The sequence below is a fragment of the Leucopleurus acutus genome, assembly GCF_964270905.1.
Source record: "Leucopleurus acutus genome assembly, chromosome: 6".
NCBI classification, from domain to species: domain Eukaryota; kingdom Metazoa; phylum Chordata; class Mammalia; order Artiodactyla; family Delphinidae; genus Leucopleurus; species Leucopleurus acutus.
The window spans coordinates 104,614,632-104,641,430 of record NC_139149.1 but is presented as its reverse complement, the minus strand read 5'-3'; the positions used below and the strand labels follow the sequence as shown (position 1 = coordinate 104,641,430).

The 26,799-nt window shown below is 43.4% G+C and overlaps 1 protein-coding gene across 1 annotated transcript in view; it reads left to right on the top strand.

The window, feature by feature from the left end:
• The first annotated feature begins 3,274 nt into the window (after nt 1–3,274).
• Nucleotides 3,275–26,799, top strand: part of WDFY1 (WD repeat and FYVE domain containing 1) — a 47,299-nt gene continuing 23,774 nt past the window's right edge. Inside the window, exons 1-3 of the mRNA XM_082841486.1 lie at nt 3,275–3,434; nt 20,247–20,314; nt 24,950–25,023. Of these exons, the coding sequence (XP_082697612.1) occupies nt 3,298–3,434; nt 20,247–20,314; nt 24,950–25,023 (279 nt within the window). The 5' untranslated portion in view covers nt 3,275–3,297. The remainder of the gene's footprint in view (nt 3,435–20,246; nt 20,315–24,949; nt 25,024–26,799) is intronic.

Below are 26,799 nucleotides of genomic sequence, written 5' to 3'. Positions count from 1 at the left end.
AGCAATGGACGGCGGAAGGAAGAAGGTCGGCCCAGCGTCGCGGTAACTCAGTTCCCCCGGAACCGGGGTAGGAGAGCGAGGTCGGGGCGGAGCCAGCGCGCGGCGGGTGGGGCGACTGGGCTGCTTTAGTGCGCATGCGCAAACGTTGGTGTGTTTGCGCGCCTGGGAATTTATTTTGGGGGAGCAGGGCCTGCTGGGTATTTGGGTGCAGGAATTTCTGGAAAAGTTTCTTCATCCTGTCAGTTGCTCTCGTTCCTTCCGTTCTAATTAAAGTAAAACAAAAAAGTTGTTTCACGTTTAAAGAAAACACTTAAATTCTCAAAAAAACAAAACACTTCTTACCAACCCGTCTTAGCCACTATTTATGAGAAAATATTAACCTGGCATGTCTCCAGAAGCCTTCGTTTTAGGACCCCTATACTAAAACATATTGATTTATCCAAAATAAACATTTTTATTTAAAAACTAAGTACAAACTTTTTTACAGCAAAAAAAAAAAAAAAGGGAAAAAATGGAAAAAACTACATCAAGATGGGAACAGTGGACTTACGTCTTTTTTTAATCTTTCACTTTTTAGCAATATCATCATATTGCTTTCTTACCAAACTGTAAATATATATTTTAAATTTAATATTAAATCACAAGGGAAATCTTGTCTGAATTATCAAATTTTGAGTTGGGTGCAGAACATCTAGATGTTGAAAGGGGCACCTCTTTCTGTGGTCTCTCTACTTGTTAATGGCGTTAAAAATCCCTCCTCACCCAGATTGGGCTCCTATGTCTTCAGTTGTTCCTTTTTCCACAAACACCCTCTTTTGCCTAGTTGCCAAGTCTTTTTTCAGTTTAGACTGAAAGCAGCTACCTGATGGCTTAGGCTACCTCTCTCCCAGGTTATTGTAATCAGCCTTCATTGTAATCAGTCTTTTACCTTCCTCTCTTCCCTTGCACATCTCACCTACACATCTCACCTACATTCATCTCCCTGAAACACAGACCCAAACATGTTACTACTTAGCTCAAGAATCTCTGATGTTAGGATCTGGCAAAGATTCTCCCTTGACCAAAGTTCAGTCAGGCTGCTGTAAGCCCTCTCCTCAACAAGGCTTTGATCTTAGGTTCCAGTGCCCCCCCGCCCTTGACAGGCCTGCATCACCCAGTTTCAGCAAGAATCCTGTTAAGTCAGTTTAGAGAGGCTCCCCCATCTTCATTATCTCATCACCCTTGATATCTAATCAAAATTATAAGCCTCTCTATCCTCCAGTGATGTCTGGTCACGCTGGCCTGCCTTCTGCAAGAGTTCTGTCAACTTGGTTTAGCCAGACTCCTCCTTTACCCCTGATGTTTCCTCTTAGTACTTTTCCACCCACTGACCACCCACCCTGCTCCTTGGCTTCAAATCCCCACTTGTCCATACTATATTGGGAATTGATCCCAGTTGTACGCTGGGGTCCCTTTTCCCTCATTACAATAGTTCCTAAATAAAATCTGTTATTAACTACTGTCTAGCTGTTATTTTTCTTTGACAGGTCATACAACAGTTTAGGTCTCTTAGCTTAACTTTTCAAGAGGAAGAATCTGAACTGTTCATTCCAGCTTGTAAAAAGGTTCCCTATAGGGAGGGAGAGAAGAAAAGAGGGATTTGGTACATATCACAAAACAAGCTGATGAATTTCTGGATGAAGCAAGTTCTCTAAGAAAAGGTGAGAGGGGATTGTGATTGGTCTTTTTATTACACTGCAATGTGAAGTATTGAAAATTCATGGAATATCAATCAAATAAATGGAATGGAAGAAAGCACAGGGAACTGTATTTTTGCAATATCCCATTACTTGAGAGAAATAATCTAATAAATGATCTAATAATCTAGTTGGAGCACAATAATGTTAAATGAAGTGTCTCTGTATTGAAAGTTTCTCATTGAGGAGTATTAAAGAAAAGGGGGGGAGTGAAACCAAGCAGGACAAAAAAGCCCTTCCATGTCCCCAGTTTCTTGTTGGTAGAAAAAGGCTTTCGTCACTAGGTGTTCCCTGAGTTCCAAAGAGCAGACTCAGTTACTGATTAGGGGAGTGAAGGAACATAGAAACAAAGGAATAGCAGTCAAGCAAGGAAAGTAATGATAGCTTAAACAATAGTTTAGCCATAAAACAGAGTCCTTGTTCCTCCTCAAGGAAGAGAGGTAGCAGTCTGATGCATATCTCTGAGCTATTCTGCAGAAACTAAGACACCCCTCCCCCCATTCAGGTGGAGAATGGTGACTACAGGCTGACCAAAAGCACATAGACTTCAGACCAGTTGGAACCAGAGGTTGATGTTTAAGATTCTGAAACATAACTCGTAACCTCACCACTAACCAACCAGAAGAAAGTCCACAAACTGCAACCCGAACCCCAAATGTTGCCTTTAAAAACGCTTCCCTGAAAACCATCAGGGAGTTGGGTCTTTTGAGCATGCTGCCTGTTCTCCTTGCTTGGTGCCCTGCAAATAAAAGCTGTACTTTCCTTCACCACCTAGTGTCAGTAGGTTGGCTTTGCTGCGCTGCGGCCTAATGGACCCAAGTTCGGTTCAGTGACGTTTATGTTCCACAGGAACCAGCTGTGAGCACCCAGCCAGCTCTTAGCAACACCCAAGTCTGGCTGACAGTACCAGGCCAACTCCTAGAGGTCTAGGGCTGCTTTTCTCTTTCTCATAGCTTTGTGACCTTAAGCAAGTGATTTAACTTCTCCATGGTTCAGTTTTCTCATCTCCAAAATGAGATTAAAAGAGCACTTACCTCTCCACCTCTTATGGTTGTTATCAGTATTGAGATAGCCCGTGTAAAGATTTTGGGATAGTGCTTGGTATATAGTCACCCCTCAATGAGTGCCTTTCAAAGATTCTAAATTGCACTCATTTTTTTCACACTTTATCATGTCTGAAATGGAGCTGTGGTCCAAACAAAGGCTTCTTAGAATGGATACAATGTAGTATTATTATTTTCCCAAGGCTCTGGTTTGGGGGACAATTCCTCTTCGCCGCCAACTGCTCAATCCACTCCTGGGTGAATGACTTAACTTTTCAACCTTTGTGAGTTTCACCACGTCTCTGGCAAATCCCTAAGGGCCTCTCTCTCCGCCAAGTAATTTTAGTTGCGCGTCTTCCCCAGCCAATACGATCGTTGGCGGCAGCACTCGGGAGCTTACGGCGGTGCGGCACCCTCACCGCCGAGGAGCCAAAGCGAAACCTGCAGGTCCCCGCCCGGCCATCAGCTGATGGGCCGCCCGCAGCGAAGACCGCCGCCGCCGCCGCCGCTGTGCGAACATGGCGGCCGAGATCCACTCCAGGCCGCAGAGCAGCCGCCCGGTGCTGCTGAGCAAGATCGAGGGGCACCAGGACGCCGTCACGGCCGCGCTGCTCATCCCCAAGGAGGACGGCGTGATCACAGCCAGCGAGGACAGGTAGGGCCGGCGGGTCGAGCGCGGGGCCGAGGCGCGACAGGGGCGGCCCGGACTCCCGCCGGCGACCGGGTGTAGGGACCGTGGGGTCGGCGGCCTCGTCGCTTTTCTCGTGGGGACGTCCACGGCCCCCGGGTCCCGCGGCCTGTCGCCCCCGCCAACCTTTCTGGCCTCTGGGCCCCACCCCCGTCCAGGGTTCCCGCTTTGGGGTTCCCTAGTTTCGACCCCCACCGCGCCCCTCCCGCCCGGTATGCCGTACCTGGTTCGTACCTTCAGTCCAGGACACCTGTCCCTCCCGCGTCCACTGCGTTCTGCCAGCCCGAGACCCGCATCTCCGCCACGTCCCTCCAGTCTGGGACTCCCGCCCACCCTCGCACTCTCCTTTGTGGGATTTCTCCCAGAGTTGGATGCGTCCCCTCCTCGGTCAGTTTCGAGTCGCTTTCTCTGGGAACCGGGACTGGCGGCCGGTTACCGCGGGACCCGGTGCCAGTGATTCCCTTCTTGCAACAAACCTCCCGGGGCTTCAACGGTCTTCCTTCTGCTTTACGCTGGAGTTTACACCTCTGTGTCGCGCACACCAGTTATTTTATTACAGCAGCTCGGACCACCTGAATTGTCATTTACAAAATAGTTTCTTTTTTTTCTAAAAGTGACTCTCTTAAGAAAAAACTTAATAAGAATAGTGAAAGTTACTTTTATTTTTAAGATAACTTGATATTTCCACTATTAATGGAAAACCGGTTATCACTTGCCATAAGAAATTAAACTAAAAGCTAAAACATGTTCATCTGTGTCACCTAAAGTCAAATGTATCTTGTAACAAGACGTCTTGCCCACCGTATTTTGGGGAACACTGATCTGATGCGATTTTCTCATTCTATCCAAGAGGAAACTGAGGCCCATGGAGAGGCACAGAAATACTGGTGATGCCACAAATGCACCCCAGGATTCCGTAGTCCAGCTCTCTGGTCTTCCCAGGGCTGTGTGATTGGATTGGAGAGAGGTTTATTTGTTTTAAAAGTTTGGCATTCTTTTAAACCCTAAAAGTTTAAAAGGTTAGTGGCTTTACTGTGGGAATTTGGAGGAAACGACTGATGTTATTGAGAGAAACTACGTTTCCTTGCTGCAAGGAGTGGTCTTAAATGGTGATATTGCAAAAGTGGAAAGGCTTTCTGGAAGAAGGAAGGTCCTGCTGTTCTCTTAAAGCTGGAGGCCTTTTGTAATCTACATTTGAAGTAAGTACGTTTGAGGGCCTGTCCCATATGGAAAGAGGAAACCTGAAGCCCTCAGGGCCTCTTTGACCTTTGCATTTTGCTTTTGAGTGAGTTTATTGTGACCTGGCAATTTACATGTAGCTGACCTTGGTGGGACCTGGGTGTGGGTGCGTCACCTGGATGGGAATGGGAGAGAGAGGGATGCATGAGCCACAGGGAGAAGAGGGGAATGTAAAAAAAGGCAAAGGACAGAATAATGATATTTGCATGATATGAACATAGATGCAGGCAACGCTTTATACAAGTTATCTGTCTTTATTCGGTAAAATATTTTATTCATGATTCGTGTGTTGGGTCAGTCGCTGAATATTTGAGATTATTGGCCAGGAGCAGTGCTGATTAATGTTTTATGGAAAGTGATTACTTAGCTGCTCTGGGACTGAAGTGTGCTGGGGGAGCCTTAGATCAGCTCATTTTGTCACTGGGGCACAGCAGGGTCCTGGCAGATGACTGGACCAGGCGAGGGTAGGGGCCTCAGGTTTCTAATTTGTGTTTCAGGCCCATGGACCGTCCTGGAAGGTAGGACACTCTTTTCAGGAGGTGCTACACTTCATGAGATATACGAAAGCACACGGCTATGGGGTTTTTGTTGTTGTTGGATGTGGTGGTTTGTTTTTACATTGTCATAAATATGTGTCATATTCTTCAATCATTTACTTATTCACTCATTTCTATATTTAGCAGTACTGTACTTACTGAGTGCCAGGCCCTAGAGATAGAACAAGGATCAAAAGTCATAGCACCTGCCCTTATATAACTTTGGAATCATTGATTTTATGGCCTCTGACCTGATAGAACCAGCCGCTTGAGGAAATAGAACACTGACCACCCTAATTCATCAAACAAGCATTTATTGGACACTTACTGTGTGCTGGGCCCATGCTAGACCGGTGGGTAGAAAAAACTGATGCTGAAATTGTTTTTTCCAAAGGGCTGGATGGTGTGGTGAAGAGATGGCCATGTGCTCTCAGCTTCCTGGGTGCTGGGGAGACACAGAGGAAGGAGTATCCTTGGGTGAGAGCTGGGTTTCAAGGAAAGCCTCCCCGAGGAGAAATCACTGGAGAGAGGAGTGGTCTGTGTGACCCTCGTCCAGGCAGAGGGAAAGGACAGGAGAATTTGGACTTTAGTTTGCAAGCAGTGGGGGACCATCAAAGAGTTCAAAGCAAGCAAATGACATGATCAGAATTTGTACTTGAGAAATAACAATAGTTAACCTTTTAAAAGTCCCTTTCCTCTCTCAGTACAGAAGTGGACCAATGTACGTGACTGCATCCAATCCTCACATCTCCCTGTGAGGTGAGTTCAGTCACCTAGTCTTATCAGCAGTTCCAAAATTCAAAGTATTTAAAAAGTCAAATGTGCTTTTGTTTGTTTTTTTGTGTGAGTTAGGCCTGAAAACTCATCGGTGCTAAAACTTGACCTATATAGTTGAGACTATTTGTAATCTTTATTTGTCCCATGTGGTGTGAATATTCATTTGTTTCACTGCAGAAATAGCAATGCATTTAATTGCAGGCGCTGCCCCAGGCCCCGCTGGGAGTTTTATGGAACATTTGGTGTAAGCATCTTATTGTAACGGGCATTTGATCATGTAGAAAACTGGGGCACAAAGGACATTGAGTAAGTACCCAAGGTCATGTAGCTAGTAAATGATAGGACTGCGATTTGAACCCAGGTCTGACTCTGAGGCCCCAGTTCTTTCTGCCATGGCCCTAGTTCTACACATTTGGGAGACCTGAGTCCAGGCAGTGTCAGTGATTGTCTACTCTGACAGCAAGTGTAAAATGCTAGGATTCTGCCTTCCACCCCCTCCCCGCTCCCCCTGGGGACATTTGGCAATATCTGGAGACATTTTGGTTGTCATAACTGGGGGAGGGTACTCCTGGCATCTAGTGAGTAGAGGACGCTCAACATCCTTTGACGCACAGGACAGACCCTCATGAAAAGGATTATGCAGCCCCAAATGTCAGTAATGCCCAGGTTGAGAAACCCTGCTCCAGGCTTAATGTACTTGTTCATCTGGTCTCTCTAGACAGTGGTTCTCAAACTTGAGTGTGCGTCAGAGTCGCATGGAGATAAATCTTGTTAAAACACAGAGATTCTGGTTCAGTAAGTCTGGGGCGGGGCCTGAGAGTTTGTCGAGAGTTTACTTGTCATGATGCTTGCCTGTGGAAACCCACGGGGAGAGAATACTCTTTATATTTTGTCTTCTGGGATGTATTTGCCTGGAGTCATTTAGATATACCCACCTATTTCCCAGTAAAACCAAACTATATATATGATAGAGCTACATACAGAGAATCCCCCTCCCCCCCCCCAGGGAGTAATAAACCATTGTGGGGTATTCAGCTTAATTCCATCGGACCTGGTGTCACTGGTAATGGTTTGGGCAGTGAGCTTAGGGGTCTAATCAGAAACCTTCAGGGGTTACTGTGCCATGAAGGGTTAACAGAGAATGGCACTACTCTCACATGCATTCATTTCTATTTTGTTGAAGTAATAAGTACCCTACGCTCTTTTGCTTAAACTTCATTCTTCATGAAACCTTAATTAGTATTTTTAAATTTTAGTTTTCAGTTGCTTGCACTTTGGAACTAGAATATTTGAGCATGCAAAGTAGAATGATACATTTGTAAAGTGAAAAAAAATATTCTTGAGTCACTGGAGTATGACTGTCTTTCTGGTCAGGAGACTGAAAATAAAAGTAATAACCTCAGTATTACGTTTCAGAATTTGAACCGCAGCAGTCATTTTCCTGGTAAGGGAAACAGAAAATGAGACTCTGCTTTCAGGACAGAACTGAAATGTGGTGAGGCAGCGGGAATTGATTCCCTAGACGCGTTTGCTTTTTGAACTTCTTTGCTGTGAACTGCACCAAAAAATTAGACAGTCAGTTGGTTGAAAAGGATAGATAGCATTTTTTAAAGATAAAAACTTTATTAAAAGCCTTATCAATAAGTTAAGGCTGTGGGCCTGCTGTCTTCATTTTTTGAAAAATAGAGTTTGGAGAAAAGCGTGCTAATACTATTGCTTCAGGGGCCTGTAGGCCAAGGTTGATTTCTGCAAGAAACTCAATTTTGTCTGGCCCAAGTCAAACAAAGAGATATCTCATATGTTTTAAGATATTTAGGATGTTGCTGTTAGGCTGGTAAATAATAGAAATTATAGAAAATCAACTTTTAAAATATTTTTGGTGGCATCTTCCTTTTTTTTTTGTTACACCAGCTATTTAATTTTTTGTTTCCTTTTAGACATTTCTAAGTATATTAAGACGGTTTAAAGGAAAAAGTGTGTATTTAGTAGCTGTTCACATGGAAACAATCTTAAATAAACAACTTGATTTTTAAGTGTTATGCTTAGGAGGAAACCTGGCGTAGCTGGAAGTTTTTAGTTTATACAGAAAACCAGAATGTTAACCACTGTATTTTTGTTGTCATGCAGTGCCTAAAAGTAGACTCTTTCGTTTGTGTTATAAAATAAAGTGAAGAAGTGAGAAAGGGGAAGCCTGGGTGGGAGAGCATTTATTCCTCTGTCGTTAGAGTAGCTCATCTAAAGATGAGCTATCATTTTAGATAGATCATTTTCTTTTAGTTAGATCATTTTCTTTTTATAGCATAGTTGAGAACAGATTCTGGATCCAGAATGCCAGAGTTTGAATCCCAGCCATGTGACCCTGGGCAGGTTACTTATTCTCTCTGTATCATAGTTTTCTCATCTGCAAAATGGAGATAATAAAGGCACCTACCTCATAGGGTTTTGTGGGAATTAGATGAATTCATATGCAAAGCACTTTGAACTGTGCCTGGCACAGATAAAAGCGCTTTTTGTGTGTTGGCTGTTACTGTTTTCGTTTCCATTTATTTTCCATTTAATTGCTTTAATCTCATCAGAAGCTAAAGATGTCTCTGCTTACTGTGTCTGGGTATGTATGTGTGTGTGTGTAAATAAAATGAAATTTCTCCTGTCTGAATAGAATAATACCGTTTTGGGGGTCACTTACACACCTAAGTTCTTATAACTGTCTTCGAGTTATGCCTTTTCATCATTTCCATATTTGGTCACTTACAAGTCACATCAGTCATAAGTTTTCCCTTATAAAAATCTTTGCCCTGCTGTGTTAGGGGGCGCCAAGGCCACCGCCAATTTCCTTGACTCACTAGGACTGTCATTATACAGTCATGCTTACGGTCCTGATTTATTATTACGGTGGGACAACCCACAACAAAATCCATGAAGGGAAAGGCGTGGGGTGAAGTCTAGAGGAAAGCAGGCATGAGCTTCCAAGAGTCCTGGCCCTGTGGAGGCAACTCAGGAGGTGCTCTCTTCCTCCAGCAGAGAGTTACATCACATGTGTGAAATACCTTCTACCATCAAGGTGGCTGGAGACTCAATACCCAAGGCTTTCAGTAGGGGTTGGTCATGAAGGCAGCCTCTGCCTCACACATGCTGCAATTCCAGACTCCCAGAAGGAAAGCATGTGGTCAGCGGTCTCTCAAATGTTAGTCTGAGTGAATCAATAAACAAATAAACCTGGTAGGAATGAAGAAGCATGGACCAGAATTGAAAAACAGGCTTCTCCCTTACGGCCCCCAACGGTGCTTCTTTTAGGTTAGTTTAACCTTGCATTTCAAGACTTCTAGGCTGTGAACAGAGTTTGAAACTTTTTATTTTTAATTCAAGAATCAGTGTTGCGTGGACCCTCCATTGACTGACTCCATCCTATCCTCCTGCCCCGGCTCCTCAAAGGTTGTGATAGCTTTTACCCTCCTGGGTGGCGCAGAGGCCGCAAAAAATAATTTTGATGCTAACAAAAGCCTAACAGCAGGAAAAGATAACAGCAAGAGTGGTTCCTCAAGTACAAAAGAAAACATCTGCAGGTGGAAACCCAGCCATCAGGCTGCTGGAGCAGCACTGTTCAGTTAGGGGCTAGCGCAAGCACCACACAGGTGCAAGTGGCCTTCCCTCCAGGATAAAAGTCTGCCTGTGACACGGGCTGCAGTCTGAGAGCCACCATTGTCGTGGACCCTTGAAGCTGCCCCGGATTCCTTCCCTGGACTGTAGAAGGGGGTGGAAATTTTAATTTTTTTAAACCAGTCTGATTCTCCTCTGTAGAAAGAGGCTAGTTTCCCTGCCTTTCAGTTTAGATAATCAATTCAATAAAAATCTAGTGTTTCCCCCCTTTGTTATCAAAGGAGAAAGGCTGCTTTCTGCCGCAGTAATGAAGAGGGCAGAGTTCAGGAGACTTGGCTGGAAGGAAACTGCTGTTTATTTGATAAAAGCAGATTGTACCATATCCTTTCCTCTCCCTCTTAGGCTAACATTTTAATGTTATAGAAACCAGCCAGGCTACCAGAATTACACATTTTTGTAGGTAACCCTGGAGGTACTGTCAGACTAGGAAAAAATATCCTTTGTAGTAGGTAACACAAATGTTTGGTGATTTACCAAGATACAAAATAGCATCAGTGATCCTAAGAGTGACTGGAAAATCAGATTTCCCCAAACTTACTATTTGTTCAGAGTTTAAAAGAAATCAGGCCTGGGGCTTAATTAATTTGTAGCATATGCTATACTCTGTATTCTTTTAAATCATTTTGTTGAATAACCCCTGTATATCAGTTTACAATTTAAAGATAGTTAAATTGCTTTAATTTAGCTATTTTGGGATGATTAGGGTGTGTTTTTGAGAACTTTTTTTTTTAAGTTTAAAAAAATATTTATTTAGGCTGTGCCGGGTCTTAGTTGCAGCACATGGGATCTTTAGTTGTGGCATGCATGTGGGACCTAGTTCCCTGAACAGGGATCGAACCTGGGCCCCCTGCACTGGGAGTGTGGAGTCTTACCCACTGGACCACCAGGGAAGTCCCCTGAGAACTTTTTTAAAAGAGCTGGTTTTAATCATCAAAAAATCTACAAACAATAAATGCTGGAGAGGGTGTGGAGAAGAGGGAACCCTCTTGAACTGTTGGTGGGAATATACATTGATACAGCCACTATGGAGAACAGTATGGCAGTTCCTTGAAAAACTAAAAATAGAACTACCATATGACTCAGCAATCGCACTACTGGGCATATACCCTGAGAAAACCATAATTCAAAAAGAGTCATGTACCACAATGTTCATTGCAGCTCTATTTACAATAGCCAGGACATGGAAGCAACCTAAGTGTCCATCGACAGATGAATGAATAAAGAAGATGTGGCACATATATACAATGGAATAGTACTCAGCCATAAAAAGAAACGAGATTGAGTTATTTGTAGTGAGGTGGATGGATCTAGAGTCTGTCATACAGAGTGAAGTAAGTCTGAAAGAGAAAAACAAATACTTTATGCTAACACATATGTATGGAATCTAAAAAAAAAAATGGTTCTGAAGAACCTAGGGGCAGGACAGGAGTAAAGACACAGACGTAGAGAATGGACTTGAGGGCACGGGGAGGGGGAAGGGTAAACTGGGATGAAGTGAGAGAGTGGCATGGACATATATGCACTATCAAATGTAAAATAGATAGCTAGTGGGAAGCAGCCACATAGCACAGGGAAATCAGCTTGGTGCTTTGTGACCACCTAAAGGGGTGGGATAGGGAGGGTGGGAGGGAGAGGCAAGAGGGAGGAGATATGGGGATATATGTATATGTATAGCTGATTCACTATGTTATAAAGCAGAAACTAACACACCATTGTAAAGCAATTATATTCCAATAAAGATGCTAAAAAAAGAAAGTCATACCAATAAAAAAAAAAGGGCTGCTTTTAGAAATGCTGATGTGTCGGGCGAGGTGGAACTTGGCCTTGTGATTTTACAGAAACACTTGTGTGCTATTTGAATCTGTTTATCAAAGTGTGGGCATGATTTTCAAGGTAAGCATACCAGAAAATAATATGTATTGAACCAAATGTATGCTCTCATGGAGTGACAGGTTTGAAAATGGTATTAATCATGACTTAACACGAGATGCCTCCTGTTTTGAGAGCCAGTGATTTTTAGAAGAAAAATCATGCTTTGAATCTGTCTTTGCTCTAGTATGTTGTAGCTTAAGCAGATGAGGCTTTATAGACTTGGTGATTTCCTGAAGTATATTTTTAACTTGCTTTCAATCAGCTCTTTGAAAGAGTCAAACAAAGGGACTAGAAGAAATAAAAGGGGCCTCTCTGCTCCTCATCAGGAACGTCTTTGAGCAGATCACAGATTAATCTCCCTGGAATAAGTACTTCTTTCTTAATCAAACTTTTGGTTTTTAGTCTGCTTTTTACGTATCTACTGTAGTAAGGGAAAAGAACATACGGAACTACTATCCTTGATAGACAGGATGAAAATATTGAATAATATTTAATTAAGAGTAGTGACTTCATTTATGCTTTTACAGTAATGTCTTCAGTTTCTTGGGAATCAAATTAGCATCTGAGCAAAGTGAGGATCCTAGAGCTCAGTTAAAAGTTAAAGTGGACTTATGTGTTCGATAAGTACTTTGAAATTCTTGACACTTGGTCAACGCCAAATGCTGTTTTTATTTCCAGTTTTAAGGTCAGATTCCTAACTATTCTTAAAGATATACTGCTTGGGACAGATGGCATTGTATCAGTTAGCTATTGCTATGTCGCAAACCAACCGAAAATTCAGTGGCTTAAAACAACAAGTGTTATCATTGATCATGAGCCCATGGGTCACCTAGACAGTCCATCTAGTCACAGCTAGGCTCACTTATACGCGTGTTGGCCCTGCTTATCTTAGCCGCAGCCCTGTGGAGGACGGCTTCACCTGGCACAGTGGGGCTCTCTTCTGTGCGATCTCTCATCCTCCAGCAGGCTAGGCCCTCTTGTTCATGTAACCATGGTGGGCTTCCAAGAGAGGGCCTCTTAGAGCTGGCACTGCATTGCTACAACCACGTTCTTCTGGCCAAAGCAAGTCACAAGGCAGCCCATTTTCAAGATCAGAGAAGTAGCTTCCACCTCCTGATGGGAAGAGCTACAGAGTCACATTGTAAAGGGCATGGATGCAGGGAGAGGTAAAGAATTGGGCCCATTTTTGCAACTTGCTACCTCAAGCACTTACATATTGAATCGTATACTGTAGTTGATCTTGAGGTAGTGAGAGATTTTGTTAGAATCACTGTACGTATTGAGCACAGAAGTCAGGATTTTTTTGAGCTAAGTGAGAATTTTGGAGTTAGACCTGGACTTTTCCACATTCTGCATTTATTTGGAGAAGAAAAGGAATTCAATGCTTCATGTTTCCTTATTGCTTAGGAGTTGCTGCTTTGGAGGATAAAATGTAGAGTTTTCTGAATGCCCTTTAAAAAATTGTTCTCTATATTAATTAATTACCATATAAAGCTTCTTTGCTTTGATTTACTTTGGTATTGTTTTGAAATGTGCATTTTCATCACCTTCTGGCAGAATAAGTAGACAGAGTTAGAAAATCTGACTCAGGGCCGCTGTTGGTTTGTTTGATTTTAGGTCTTTCTCCCTCCTGACCTCTGCCTCCCTAAGTATAAAATGGAGGTCTTGGCTGTCATCTTTGCCTTGAGGGTGTGGCATCATGTTCTCAACAGGCTTTTCTAGATTCGCAGTGCATATGTAGAAGGCAGGAGGTAGCGTCTGTGCCACTGGAGCTCTTCTCTGGGAACTTGGAGAAGTTAAGCGGGGACACGTTTGTGAAGAGGCACGGTTTATTGCCCTGTATCTTTCAGGCCATCGAGTCCTGTGCCTTTTGGTGTCTGCCCTTTCCTGCCTTTCTGCACTGGACTTCTTTGCCCAGCTCTGCCCATTGTGCCTCTCTGCTCACTGCTCCCGGGGCGTAATTGATGCTCTCGAGGCCCCGTCCACCCAGCACCTCTAGCCCTTGTGTCCAGGCCCTCGTCACTCCTCTGCACTGACCTCCGTGGGTGCAGCGGATCCCCTGACAGACTCCATGGGGGCACAGGGCCTCTTAGACTCTGCCGCACTGAAAAAAGGAAAGTGGCCGAGACCTATTTGAAACTGCCTCTGATTCTAGTGCCTGCAGCCGCGCCGGAGCTTCAGTCTGACCCCTGCTTTACTACTCAGCCTCCCTTGCTCTCAGTGGTTAATGATTTAACGGGCACACTCCCAGGGAGTGGACGGTTTTTACATTTAGAATTTGAGATAGGTACACTTGAAAATCAGACAAGATAAGTCCTTATGTGCCTCAAGGCTTATGAGGAGGTGTTTAATTGTTGGTGGCCCTGCTGTTTTCCTGCTTCTCAGCTGCTCTACATCTTTTCTCTGGGAACCACCCCACCCCCACCCCACCCCCCGCCCCCCAGGAACCAGAGTCCTTGTCTGCCCCGGGGGCGTGTTCCCTTCTCTCCTTCTTTCTGCCCTTCATCAGCCGCCTTGTCCTCCCTGCCCAGCCTGACTCAGCGTAGTTATGGAATTTAGTTCTATCATCTTATATTAAGCTTAAAAAAAAAAAAAAACCAAAAACGGGCTTCCCTGGTGGCGCAGTGGTTGAGAGTCCGCCTGCCGATGCAGGGGACATGGGTTCGTGCCCCGGTCCGGGAAGATCCCGCATGCCGGGGAGCGGCTGGGCCCGTGAGCCTTGGCCGCTGAGCCTGCGTGTCCGGAGCCTGTGCTCCGCAACGCGAGAGGCCACAGCGGTGAGAGGCCCACGTACTGCAAAAAAAACCAAAACAAAACAAAAACCTTAATATATTATAAACATTTTTTCATGGTTCTATGGTCTTCATAACTAATTTTACTGACTATATAGGCAATTAAATTCATGTGTCATTAATCCATTTCATTATTTAACATCTTCCCCTAACTTTACTCCTTTGAATAATGCTCATATGAACTTTTTAAAATATGTAGTTCTTTTTTTCATCTATTAAAAAATTTCTGCAGGATCAATTGCCGAGCCTGGAATTCCTAAATCAGTTTATTGTTGTCGTTATCATCATCATCATTGTTATTATTGTTATCATTATGATTAGGCAGGAAACGTGTTTCTCACTATATGGAGCAAAATTCTTGCCAAAGAATTAGCTCTAGGGCTTCCCTGGTGGCGCAGTGGTTGAGAGTCCGCCTGCCGATGCAGGGGACACGGGTTCGTGCCCCGGTCTGGGAAGATCCCACATGCCGCGGAGCGGCTGGGCCCGTGAGCCATGGCCGCTGAGCCTGCGCGTCCAGAGCCTGTGCTCCGCAACGGGAGAGGCCACAACAGTGAGAGGCCCGTGTACCGCAAAAAAAAAAAAAAAAAAAAAAAAAGAATTAGCTCTAGTGCGCGGTGCTGACAGAAAATCATGAGAGCCCTAGAAATGGCATGTTATTATTGTTTTCAGCTGTTCCTTTGCTTAGCCCTGCCCGGCAATACATTTTAAACACATTTCAGTCTGAAATATTTAAAATAAAGAAATACAATCCAACTTTGGCATTTCATTTATTTAGAGAATAAATAGATGATGATCCACCGCGCTGAACAACGAGACCAATAAGATGATGGTTTGATGTGTGTACAGTGGGGCTATAGTCTTACAGAGAGACTTCCTCTCATGTCTCCATGGAAAACGCTGCAGCCCTACAAGAGTTCGTGCTTCTCAAACGAGGAGGGCAAAGGAGACTAATGGTGCAGCCCTCCACAGGGACAGCAGGAGCGTGGGGAAGATTGAAAAGCACTTACAGTAGTGTAGGCTCTGAAAGAAATGACACATTTCCTTTCTAAGTACCTTTTGGAAAAATATCAGACTGTTGTTTTCAAAAGAACTTAAAAATAGATCTTGGCAAAGATGAACATGTTTCTAAGGTTCTGGTTTTAAGAAAAGATTTTTTTTCCAGATTGACGCAGTCTTGGAACATCAAACAAGATCCCTCTACTAGAAAAATGGGTAGAATAAGCAGCAGGCAAAACATAAAATGAGTTTAGGTGAGCGGGTGTAGATTGTCAGAATAGTGAAGGAAAAGTTAAGCTGTTTTACTTCAGAGAAGGACTTAGACATTCATCTAGGCAGAAGATACTGTGCTTTTTGGAAAAATAAAGCCATCTGATCCTGACACTTTGGTGATTATATCGTTCATTAGTATCATCCTAGAGGGTTTTGTTGTTGTTGTTTTTTTTTTTTTTTTGCAGTACGCGGGCCTCTCACCACTGTGGCCTCTCCCGTTGCGGAGCACAGGCTCCAGACGCGCAGGCTCAGCGGCCATGGCTCATGGGCCCAGCCGCTCCGCGGCATGTGGGATCTTCCCGGACCGGGGCACGAGCCCACGTCCCCTGCATCGGCAGGCGGACTCTCTACCACTGCGCCACCAGGGAAGCCCATCCTAGAGTTTTTAATAGTTTGCTTCTGTAAAATGTTACTAAACTGTTTAATTGTGACTAGTAGATTTTGTTTCCAGTTTTCTGAATAGTAAATTTTTTTAGTTTGTGGAATTTGTTGATTTTTTTAAATAAACAGCCCAACTTAAGCCTGTTTTTATAACCATTTTTTTAAACCAATGAGGCATGTCTGACTACAATACAAAACAAATTTCTATATTACCTAGTAGAAATTATACACCTTTGTTTAATATCATAGTTTCTTGAGAGTACTGGAGTATTAGGAGTTAAATTTAATATCATTTTGATTTTTATCTCAGAAGTGGGAGATTTTAATGCGTCCCCCAAGGAAGGGAAAGAGTTTGGCTCGAAAAGAGAAGGAAGGGAATTCCAGATAGAAAGTGTGAGTACAGAGGTAGAGTCAACTCTCAAGGTCAGTTGCCTGATTCCCAAGCAAGGATGATGGTCTTCTCTCAGCCTGGATGTGATAAATAATTTCCAAATGAAACACCGCAAGAGATCATTTGTCTTGCCAATTTCCTAGTGTGTCAGCTGGGTGCAGACCAAATGGTAGTAACTGATGTTTGTCCTCCAAAGGAAGTAATACTGTGTTTCAAAGATGCTGGGGTCTAGGTAGGTCCCGTTTTGACCTTGGACTAAGCTGCATGAAGTTAAAATTTGACTTTTCCAGGTTAGATGATTGGCTGGAAGAGACAGCCTTTAAGGTTTCCCGCTCACAGTGACTTCTGTGCTGTCTGAAATCACTCTTCTTTCAAGAGGACACAGGGGAAAGCATGTGCCTCTGAGGCCTCCATTGAGCTACCAGTGCATTCATGACCTCCATTGAGCTACCAGTGCATTCATGACCACAACTTTTGGGGGTGATCTGGGGGCTTTTAGGCTACATCAGCATTCTGGTCTTTAGACCCTTAAAAAAACAGACAGATAGGTTTAATCCCTTTGAGTGAATGAAGGCGCTGTACGGTGCTCTCATCTTCAAGTACCTTGGCCTTTGCTGTCTTGTCTTTGCAAGTGGAGTAGAATCCTTGAACAGATTTAATGCTTAAGAGTTGAGTTGGCCTTTGACTTCTTATAACTCCTGTTTCATCCCCTATGTTGAACATAAGTAATGAAATGTATCCATAAACATTCTGTACTAAGTAACATAAAATATAGTCAACAGAATGTAATATTGTGTTAGTAGTTCAGGCCTAAGGATCATCATTATAAGCTTCTATTGATTAATTTAGGTGAGGGAGGTCATGCTGAAATGGTACCCATCCTGCGGGTACTGCCCAGATGAACTACTGCCTAGAGAGAAAAGTCCTTGGTGGAGTGGTGAGGGAGGAGGGATTAGGATATAACCTGAGCTCAGCATATTTGGGGCATCTGAGGTTGAAAGCTTGCTGGGATGTAGGATCTGGGTCTGGGAATCATAATTATGTCAGTTGAACCCCTGATTTGAGACAACAATTGGTGGGCTCTGAACACAGGGGCAGTGGGATGCATGGTTCCTTGGGAGATGTAGCCAGTCGTCGACATGCCCGAGGTGGACCAGGGGGATGAGCCCACCACATAACCTGAAAGGAGGCTGCCCTGAGGCATGAGTGATGAGGGCTGGACGGTGGTGGGCATGCTGAGAACAGAGACAAGGGCCAGTGTCCCAGGTAGGCATTACTGCTTACTTCTTAAAAAAAACAAGCAAAAACCTGCAACACCGTTATCACACCTAAAGAAATAAGCAGTATTTTTTTAAAAATATATTTATTTATTTATGGCTGCACTGGGTCTTCGTTGTTGGGTCTTAGTTGCTGCGCGCAGGCTTTCTCTAGTTGCTGCGAGCGGAGGCTACTCTTCGTTGCGGCTTCTTGTTGCGGTGGCTTCTCTTGTTGCGGAGCATGGGCTCTAGGCGTACAGGCTTCAGTAGTTGCGGTGCATGGGCTCAGTAGTTGTGGCGCACAGGCTTTGTTGCTCCGCAGCATGTGGGATCTTCCCGGGCCAGGGCTTGAACCTGTGTCACCTGCATTAGCAGGCGGAGTCTTAACCAGTGCGCCACCAGGGAAATCCCTATTAAATATTTTTCATCGCTTCATTTAAATGGTTTCAAACTAGAAAGATCTGTTCCATGAAAAAGTCTTAACCTCTGAGGTTTGTGGAAGAAGAAAACTAAATAATCATGAACAGTAACCAAGAACCCACAAATAATAACAGTGGTTTAAAACGTTACCTCAAAGAGTGTCAAATTTTGATTTAAGATGTCGAACTACAAACAGTAAAAAGTATAGGTCTGTTCACAGATGCTTTAGTCTGATCTTTCTCTCTCTTTCCCTTTTAATTTTGGTTGTGAACTTGAACTTTCTAGGACTTCCTATCACAATATAGGTACTCCTGAAGGAGTCTGCCTGATTGCCTTGCCTTGTGAACTTCGTCACGTAGGATCTTGTTTAATGGTGCTTGAACGAAGAGACAGTGTCCGAGAGTCTTCATGGTGTCCCACGCAGACACAGTGTATGAGTACCTGTTTGCTTGCAAATAGCAACGGTTACTCAGATTCGCTTAAGCTGCTACGGGTGTTTATGGTGAGGATGCTGGGGCATCTGCCTCACGGAACCCAAGTCTAGGGAAATAGCGGCCTCAGGAGCAGCTGGCATGGGGGACTCTCCACCTGGACTGTCTCCAGCACGCTACTGCTTCTCCTCTTCGGTCGGCTTCATTCTTTCCCTTTTATTAACGTACAAAATTCTCCAGTCCAACTTGCAAAATGTGTGACGAGAAGCAGTCATTTCAACTACTGGAGACGTACTGATCTATTTCTGTCTCTCCTGGTTTCTGAGTTCCCGGGGAAGGAACTGACTGATCCCATTTCTGGTCTGGCCAGTTGTGATCAGAGGTGGGATGTAGAGAAAAATTCTGAGGGATTCAACTTAGCCAAAGGTTCCATCATGACCAGTTAGCAGTGGCTGGAAGATGGGTCGTGTTTTACAAATGGCTGTTCCTACACTAAGGCCTGTATGGCCAGTTCACCTTTAAAATAGCATGAATTCCGCTGTACTGCCAGGTCGTCTTATTTATTTGGATGAATGAAAGTCAACATCTAGTCTTTATTTTCTTTTATTTAGCTCTAATCATTTACAGTAATCTGTAAGATCTTAAGTACAGCTGGGCAGGTTCTGAAAGATGCAAACACCCACGTCACCTACTCCCCAGAGCCTTACCATGGCCCTAGAAGGTTCCTTCACATCCCTTCACTGCATTCTGTCCTCAGCCCCAGAAGTAACCACTATTCTGATTTTTATCCTCATGGACCTGTCTTACTTGTCTTGAACTTCAGGCAGAATGGAAACACAGTGTCAACATTTAGCCTTACTGTATTTTAGTTCAAGGTTGCAACCATTAATTCAGTGCTGGCTGTGGGCCAGAATCTGTGTTGCTCTTAGAAATACAAGAGTGTGACAGAGCTGACAATAAGGGACACTGAGACAGGAGTCATGGCGAAGGCAGAGCACAGCTGTGCCGGAAAAGGCAGTGAGTGTCCCACTCTGAAGAGGAAGGGGCCCAGAGCTTCCTGGAGGTTCCATGAGTTCTGGAGAAATATTCCATAGTGTTCTTCTGAGGTGATAAGCCAAAGGATTAAACTTTGGCTGTTTTGGTCGTGTGTCATTTTCCTGCCTGTGTCCAGGATTTCCTCATCTCTCTGTGTGCGTTCTGGTGAAAGGAGAGGCTCAGAGATGGGTGTGGAAGGATTTCCTCCCGGGGCCGAGACGACTGGGAATTATCTGCGAACGAGCAGTGGTGTGGGCTCTGCTTTGTACGCACGTCTCTCCCGGTTCTCCAGGAACGTTTTCTTTCCACTTACGTCTACGACTCTCATTTGGCTGAGACAGCCAGGCGACCCAGTTTGCAGTTTGTTGCCAAGAAAAGTAGTTAATAGTTCTCAGCTTTCTTTGTATATCATTATATATATAATGAACATTTTCCATATTATTAAAGTTATTTAGAATCCTGACTCCTAGTTACTGCATAACTCGCCATGCATGGACATACTGTAGGTAACTATGTAATATGTGCGTGTGTATATACACATATATACTAGTATAAAGTATACCATGATGCTCTGTGTGTGTATCTGTCTAATTTTTCCAGTTGATTAATGTTATAAGGTCAATGGGAAGCAATACTGAAAATAAAATAAAAAGTTTGCCTGGAGCAGAAAAGAAGGTAAAATTACTAAAGACTACTCGTTTTTTTCTTTGCTTTTCTCCACAGAACTATCCGCGTATGGCTGAAAAGAGACAGCGGTCAGTACTGGCCCAGCATTTACCACACAATGGCCTGTGAGTAGCTGTCTTTGAGGATTTAAATTTCAAAATTCCTGATTAAAAAAAATGCCGCTAGATTTCAAAATGAGCTTCTTAGTTGCCTAATACCTCTGATAGGCTGTGTTAAACCACAGGAAGACTCCCTTTCTCTTGAGAATGAAGCTGGGTCTACCGGCTTAACTGAAGTGGACTTGAACAGAAGTGGAAAAAATAAAAGGAAGAGGAAAGCCTCCCACCTCCTCCATTTTCCTTTGTCTTCCTTTTGCCAGCTTATATTAGTAGTAACTTTCTTCTTAGTAATAGCTGATATTGACACTAAAACAGGGCTCTGATCACTCTGCCTTCTTAACTGGCCTTTTGTCCAACTTTTTCATAAACTCTGGGTACTGTTGAGAGATTTGGTCCAAGGCACAACGCATTCTAAATGGAGATTTTTCTCAGTAGTCAAATATGTTCTAAAAATAAACCCTGACCATAAAGCTTTGCATTGAGATTTTAGAACAGCCCTGAGATGTAGTGATATAAAATTACATTTAAATCCAGCCCTTCCTGCAGATCTAAGCAGCTTTGCATCCTTCTTTCCCACTTCTCCATCCTTTCTTGAAAAAAGTGCCTGGATACCACCCAGGTCCAAGCTGGGGTTGTGTCCTGCCCCCCGCCAGTGGCCACACGGAAGGCATCCGTAGCTGCTTATTTCCTGGTGGTTTTGGTCCTTAATGAGGGCTTTTCCTCAGTTAAGTTTTCAATAATCAGAGGATCCCCTAGGAAAAGACAAAAGGCTCTGGAGCAGGCTTGACGGTTTGCTAGTGACGACTGTTACGAAGTTCTCCAAAGAAGAGTGTTTTCTAGTTCCAGACGCTGTGGACGCTGTTCATAGCTCCCTTAAGAGTTATTCCAGGGGCCGTGGAGTTTCTTACAAACACAGAGCTGCCAGTTATTCAGCAGATTCCTTATATCAGCTTGAGTCATCCTTCCAAGCACCTCCTTTCTTGGCTAGCACTTTCTCATTGGCACATTTATCGCAGGGTATGTGCAGGGTTTAGATTCTATAAGCATTTCCACAAATAATTAGTAATTTATCAGGATTTTCATTTGTTCTGCCTTCTACCGACAGCCTGGGCAGGCTGGTTATCTTCTCTATCTTGATAACCATTCAGTGAAAATGAAGTGGACTTTTTGGAATACTGGTATAAAGCTAACTATTATAAAAGGAACCAGAAAACTTTACCATATGCAGTGTGTTAAGACTACCTGAAACCCTAATCATGATTTACTATGCCAGGCAGTAGTACCTCCCGTCCTGTGTCCGTGTGTGTCTGTGGATTTGTCACCTTGGTTACTCAGTGTGAAATAGGAAGCGGCTGATGTCTTGTGAAGGTGCTTATGGAGCCCATGTGATAAATTTACTTTGGGATTTTGAGGGAGCAGGGCAGAGGTAGGTGGGATACTCTGGGCCGCTGAGCCTATCCTTTACCCAACTGAAAAATAAAAGGCTTCTCTTAGACAGTTAACTCCTTACTTCCAGTGACCCAGTGATAGATCTGATAGCTGGGAATAGCAACAGCCTGGGGACCTGCTACCTGTGCTGGGGGATGTTTTGCCGTCTTTGTGGACAGTCCCGCTAATGCTCTTGCTGTTATCCCTCCCTCCTCTCCATTACCCCGCACTTCATAATCTGGCCACAGCTCAATCTCCTGAGACCTCAACCTTGGAGTTCATGCTCTTAAGAACAGAGAGAGACTGAGGTAGATTTTTGCCCAGTGTTTAGTTCAGTGTCTCCTTGGCTTGTATTTCCCCCAGATATTTAGTTCACTTTGTAATTGATTTCTCCCCCAGGGCACCAGAACCTAGCAGTAGCAGTGCACACTCTTCCTTGGCTTTTGGGTCTTGGGCACATGGCTTTGCTTTCTCTCTTGCCATCCCTTGCTACCTTGGCCTACCTGTACCCTCCCGAAGTAGCTTCCGGCGCTGTGGCTGGAAAGAGTAGTAAAAACACAGCTCTGCTGTGGGTGACTGACACCTTCATGTTTGTATCTACACGTATGCAGCCTGTTGCTTCCAGATGCCTCTTTATCACCTCCATCTAGAACAATGTCTACTGATGAAATTGCAAGAACATTGCCAGAAGAAAACGGAATGAATGAATTTTGAGAAATAACTGCTTGTCCGTTTTATTTTAAAATTAAATGTGAAGTCTGAGAAGAGAAGGGCCATGTTGGTTTTAAAAACTGTCTGCAGGTTACCCGGCTGAGGCCATTTTAGTGGTCATCCACCAGTTTGTTTCCTGTGACCTAACAGGTGATCAGTAAGCAAACCTTAGAATGTTGCTGTACGTGGACCAATTAGGATTCAGAGCATTACCTCACATAACAAAACTAACTTTCAGAATCTGCTTTAGCTGAAGAAAAATGTAACTCTTAGTTTCTGTATCTACTATGTGCCTCATGCATTTTTGTCTTTTGGTACTATGTTATGAAATCATCACAACAGCTATATAAGGTAGATGATATTTTCACCATTTAGTAGACAAGGAAACTGAGGCCAGAGGTTGGAATTCCAGTTCATGCCCACCTGACTCCAAAACTGTGCTGCTCACCGCAATATGGGGTGGGTCCACAAACTTCTTCTGCAAAGGGCCAGACATAAATATTAGGCTTTATGGGCCAAACAGTCTCTGTGGCAACTTCTCGACTCTGCCATCATAATGTGAAAGCAGCCATAAGGAATACATAAATGAAAGAGCCTGACGATATTCCAGAAAACCCTTTGTTTACAAAACTAAAGTTTTAAGCATATGATTTTAGACTGCAATGGTGCCTTTTTAAAAGGTCACTGATTTGAAAGATGATTTGTGTTTTGCTTATTTATAAAACTATGTGGGGCTTCCCTGGTGGCGCAGTGGTTGAGAGTCCGCCTGCCGATGCAGGGGACACGGGTTCGTGCCCCGGTCCGGGAGGATCCCATGTGCCGCGGAGCGGCTGGGCCCGTGAGCCATGGCCACTGAGCCTGCGCGTCTGGAGCCTGTGCTCCGCATCGGGAGAGGCCACAACGGTGAGAGGCCCACGTACCGCAAAAACAAACAAACAAACAAAAGAAAACTATGTGAACATTCACATTAAAAAATATATATATGTATAGTTTATCTCAGTAGAAGCTTCCCTTCTAGGAAAAAAGCCAGGACATTTTTAGATACACAGCAAACTAGCGAGGCTTTTTTTAAAAAAATATGTGAGAATTCTCTAGTCTTATAAAATTACTCAGCACATTGTAATTTTTACGCAAAAGATTTTAACATGTTTATGTACAGTTAGTTATAGGATTGGGCATAAAAAGAATTGAAAAGAAGCTTAAAACTAAAGCATTAAGATTTAGTACCAACTGAAAAGCAAGCAAAAATGATGACAGTGAATCTTTAAAATCATCAAAGAGATTTGATTTCTCAAAGATAATTTTATGCGCGGTTATTAAAAAGCACTTTTTATGAAGATACATATATCTTTGTGGTTATAATTCTTAAACATGATCGTTCTTTGTAGTTTGAAACATCAATATGGTGGATAAGGGTGTACAAACTTGTAGTCAGTTCTAATTGTTTTGTGTGTAGACAGTTTTGGTCTCTACATTTCAACGAGATAGTTTTTTGAATGCAGCTGAAATAGTCTGATCATACAGCTAACTGTGTTTCTGCCTTTGAGTACGATTCAGTTTTGTAGTTTATTTTCTTCCTTTGGTGGAGAATATCAGCCATTGTAGTTAGAGAACTTTAAACTGTTTTCAAATGGTAACCTCATTTATAAGATTTTTCTCTTTTACTTTTTTTAAGAAGTTTTATTTCAAAATAAACTCAAGTTTATTTCCTAGCATGCATTTCTTTCCACAGTCAATTAAAATTCTTAAGCCTGAAGTGAACCCAAACATTTCTTTTTCCAAATGTTCCATTTTCTAAATCACTTTAATTCTGATTTTTAGCAGAGGAGACGGTTTAGAGTTTCTCCTTTGAGAAACTCATTCTCTGGCCCTTGCTTTCTGGCAGAAGACTATGTAGAAGCTGGAAGAGGGGTGCATACCTGGGAAGAGTCGGGGCTGTCCTAGTCACATGACATGCTGTGGGCAAAGAGACATGTCTACCCCTCACAACGCGTTACCACAAACTGGGGTTGTATGAGTCATCGCAAAACGGAACATTTTTTTCATCATTGGGGAAAAAACCCAAGTAATCCCAAAGTGGCTTTCCCAGCTTGCTCACATGCCACGGAAAGGGAATTGTGGTGCCGGGAACCCTTCTTTCCACAGATGCCAGGTGCTGTTTTACCTGTGATGGGGAAGCGGGAGGGGCAGGATGACCTGCGGAATTTGGGTAGCAGATCACCTACTCTAAGCACTGGACCCCAGACCTTTCCAGAAACAGGTGGGAGTTTCAAGCAGATGAAACTTCATGGAGCTCGCTTCACCCAAAGTTATAAAAGTAACTTGGAAGATTGTTAAAACTTTACACTAAGACAACAGGATTTTAGTAATATTTCTTTTTATAAAGTGTTTCTGCCCTCTTTCTTTGAACCTAAGTTTTATGGCTCTTTTGAATAATGTCCCTGGAACAATGACTCACCATGCTTAGCTTTGCGCGTAACGTGGTCTTTGTCTTTCTGGCAGCTCCTTGCTCGGCTATGGCTTACCATCATGATAGCAGACGGATATTTGTGGGCCAGGATAACGGAGCCGTGATGGTAGGTGGCCTCCAGGATGTATTCATCATACTGACCTCCCGTGTTCACTCCTGTTGGACAGTGTACATAAAGCTAACAATGAACGCCTGCTTGTTTGGCATTAGAAAATGCTTCATTCAGTACAGATGTTAGGCCTAAAAATGGATTGATTTTAGTTAGTGCTTAATTGTAAACTACAGATCTTCCTCAACTTACTGATAAACCCTGATAAATCCATTGTAAGTTGAAACTATCATAAGTTGAAAATACATTTGGGACTTCCCTTGTAGAGCCGTGGTTAGGAATCCTCCTGCCAATTCAGGGGACACGGGTTCGATCCCTGGTCCGGGAGGAGCTAAGCCCGTGCGTCACAACTACTGAGCCCGCGAGCAACAACTACTGAAGCCTGCATGCCTAGAGCTCGTGCTTCGCAACAAGAGAACCCACAGTAATGAGAAGCCTGTGCACTGCAACGAAGAGTAGCCCCTGCTCGCCACAACTAGAGAAAGCCCACGCACAGCGACGAAGACCCAACACAGCCAAAACTTAAAAAAAAAAAAAAATTAATTAATAAAAAAAAGAAAATGTATTTAATACACTTAACCTACTGAATATCACAGCTTAGCCTAGCCTACCTTAAACGTGCTCAGAACACTTACATTAGCCTACAGTTGGGCAAAATCACCTAACGCAAAGCCTATTTTATAATAAAGTATTGAATATCTCATATAATTATCGAATACCATACTGAAAGTGAAGAGCAGAATGATTGTGTGAGTCCAGAATGATGGTAAGTGTGTTGGTTGTTAACCTTCATGATCACATGGCTGAGCGGGGCTGCGGCTGCCCCTCCCCAGCATCATGAGAGAGGATCGTATGGCATATCAGTCACCTGGGAAAAGATCAACATTAATCGAAGCGTGGTTTCTACTGAAGGCGCGTTGCTTTAGCACCATCGTAAAATTGAAAAATCATAAGTTGAACCATCGTGAGTCAGGGACCATCTGGAGTTCCATGGAGCTCTGAATGCTATCATGATTGATGGTTTGGTGCTCAGTCTAGCCCACAAAGTACAGCCTTCGTACAGGGGACGTGAGTCCTGTAGCAGCCCTGATCCCTGAACCCATGAAGGAGGAGGCTGGGGCAAGGAAAGTGTGGGAGAGAGCGCACGCGTGTGTGTGTGTGTGTGTGTGTGTGTGTGTGTGTATAAGGTGAGAAGGAAGGAAAATAAGACTAGGGACTAGTCATTCGGCCAACAGCTCATATAACTCTTTGAGTCTCTACATCTCAAACTGTCTTTGGTGAAGGACCAGATAGTTAAATTTTCAGTTTATTATAGATTAGCATTTTTGTGGGTCTAACTGTGTGTGTATGCATATATTTAATGGAGATGTAATTCATATACCATAAAAGTCACCAGTTTAAAGTGTGCAATTCATTGGTCTTATAGTATAGTTACAAGATCATGCAACCGTTAATACTCTAATTCTACAACATTTTTATCAGCTCCTCCAACCCCCGAAAAAAAGAAATCCTGCACCCATTAGCAGTCACACTACAGTCCCCTTTCCTTCAGCTCCTGGCAGTAACTAATCTACTTTCTGAATTCAGAGATTTGCTTATTCTAAACATTTTATGTAAATAGAATCATATAAGGTGTATATCCTTTTATGTCTGGCTTCTTGCACTTAGCATAATATTTTCAAGGTTCGTCTATGTTGTAGCTTGAATTAATACTTCATTCCTTTTTGTGGTAGAATAATATTCTGTTACATAGATATACCACACTCTGTTTAT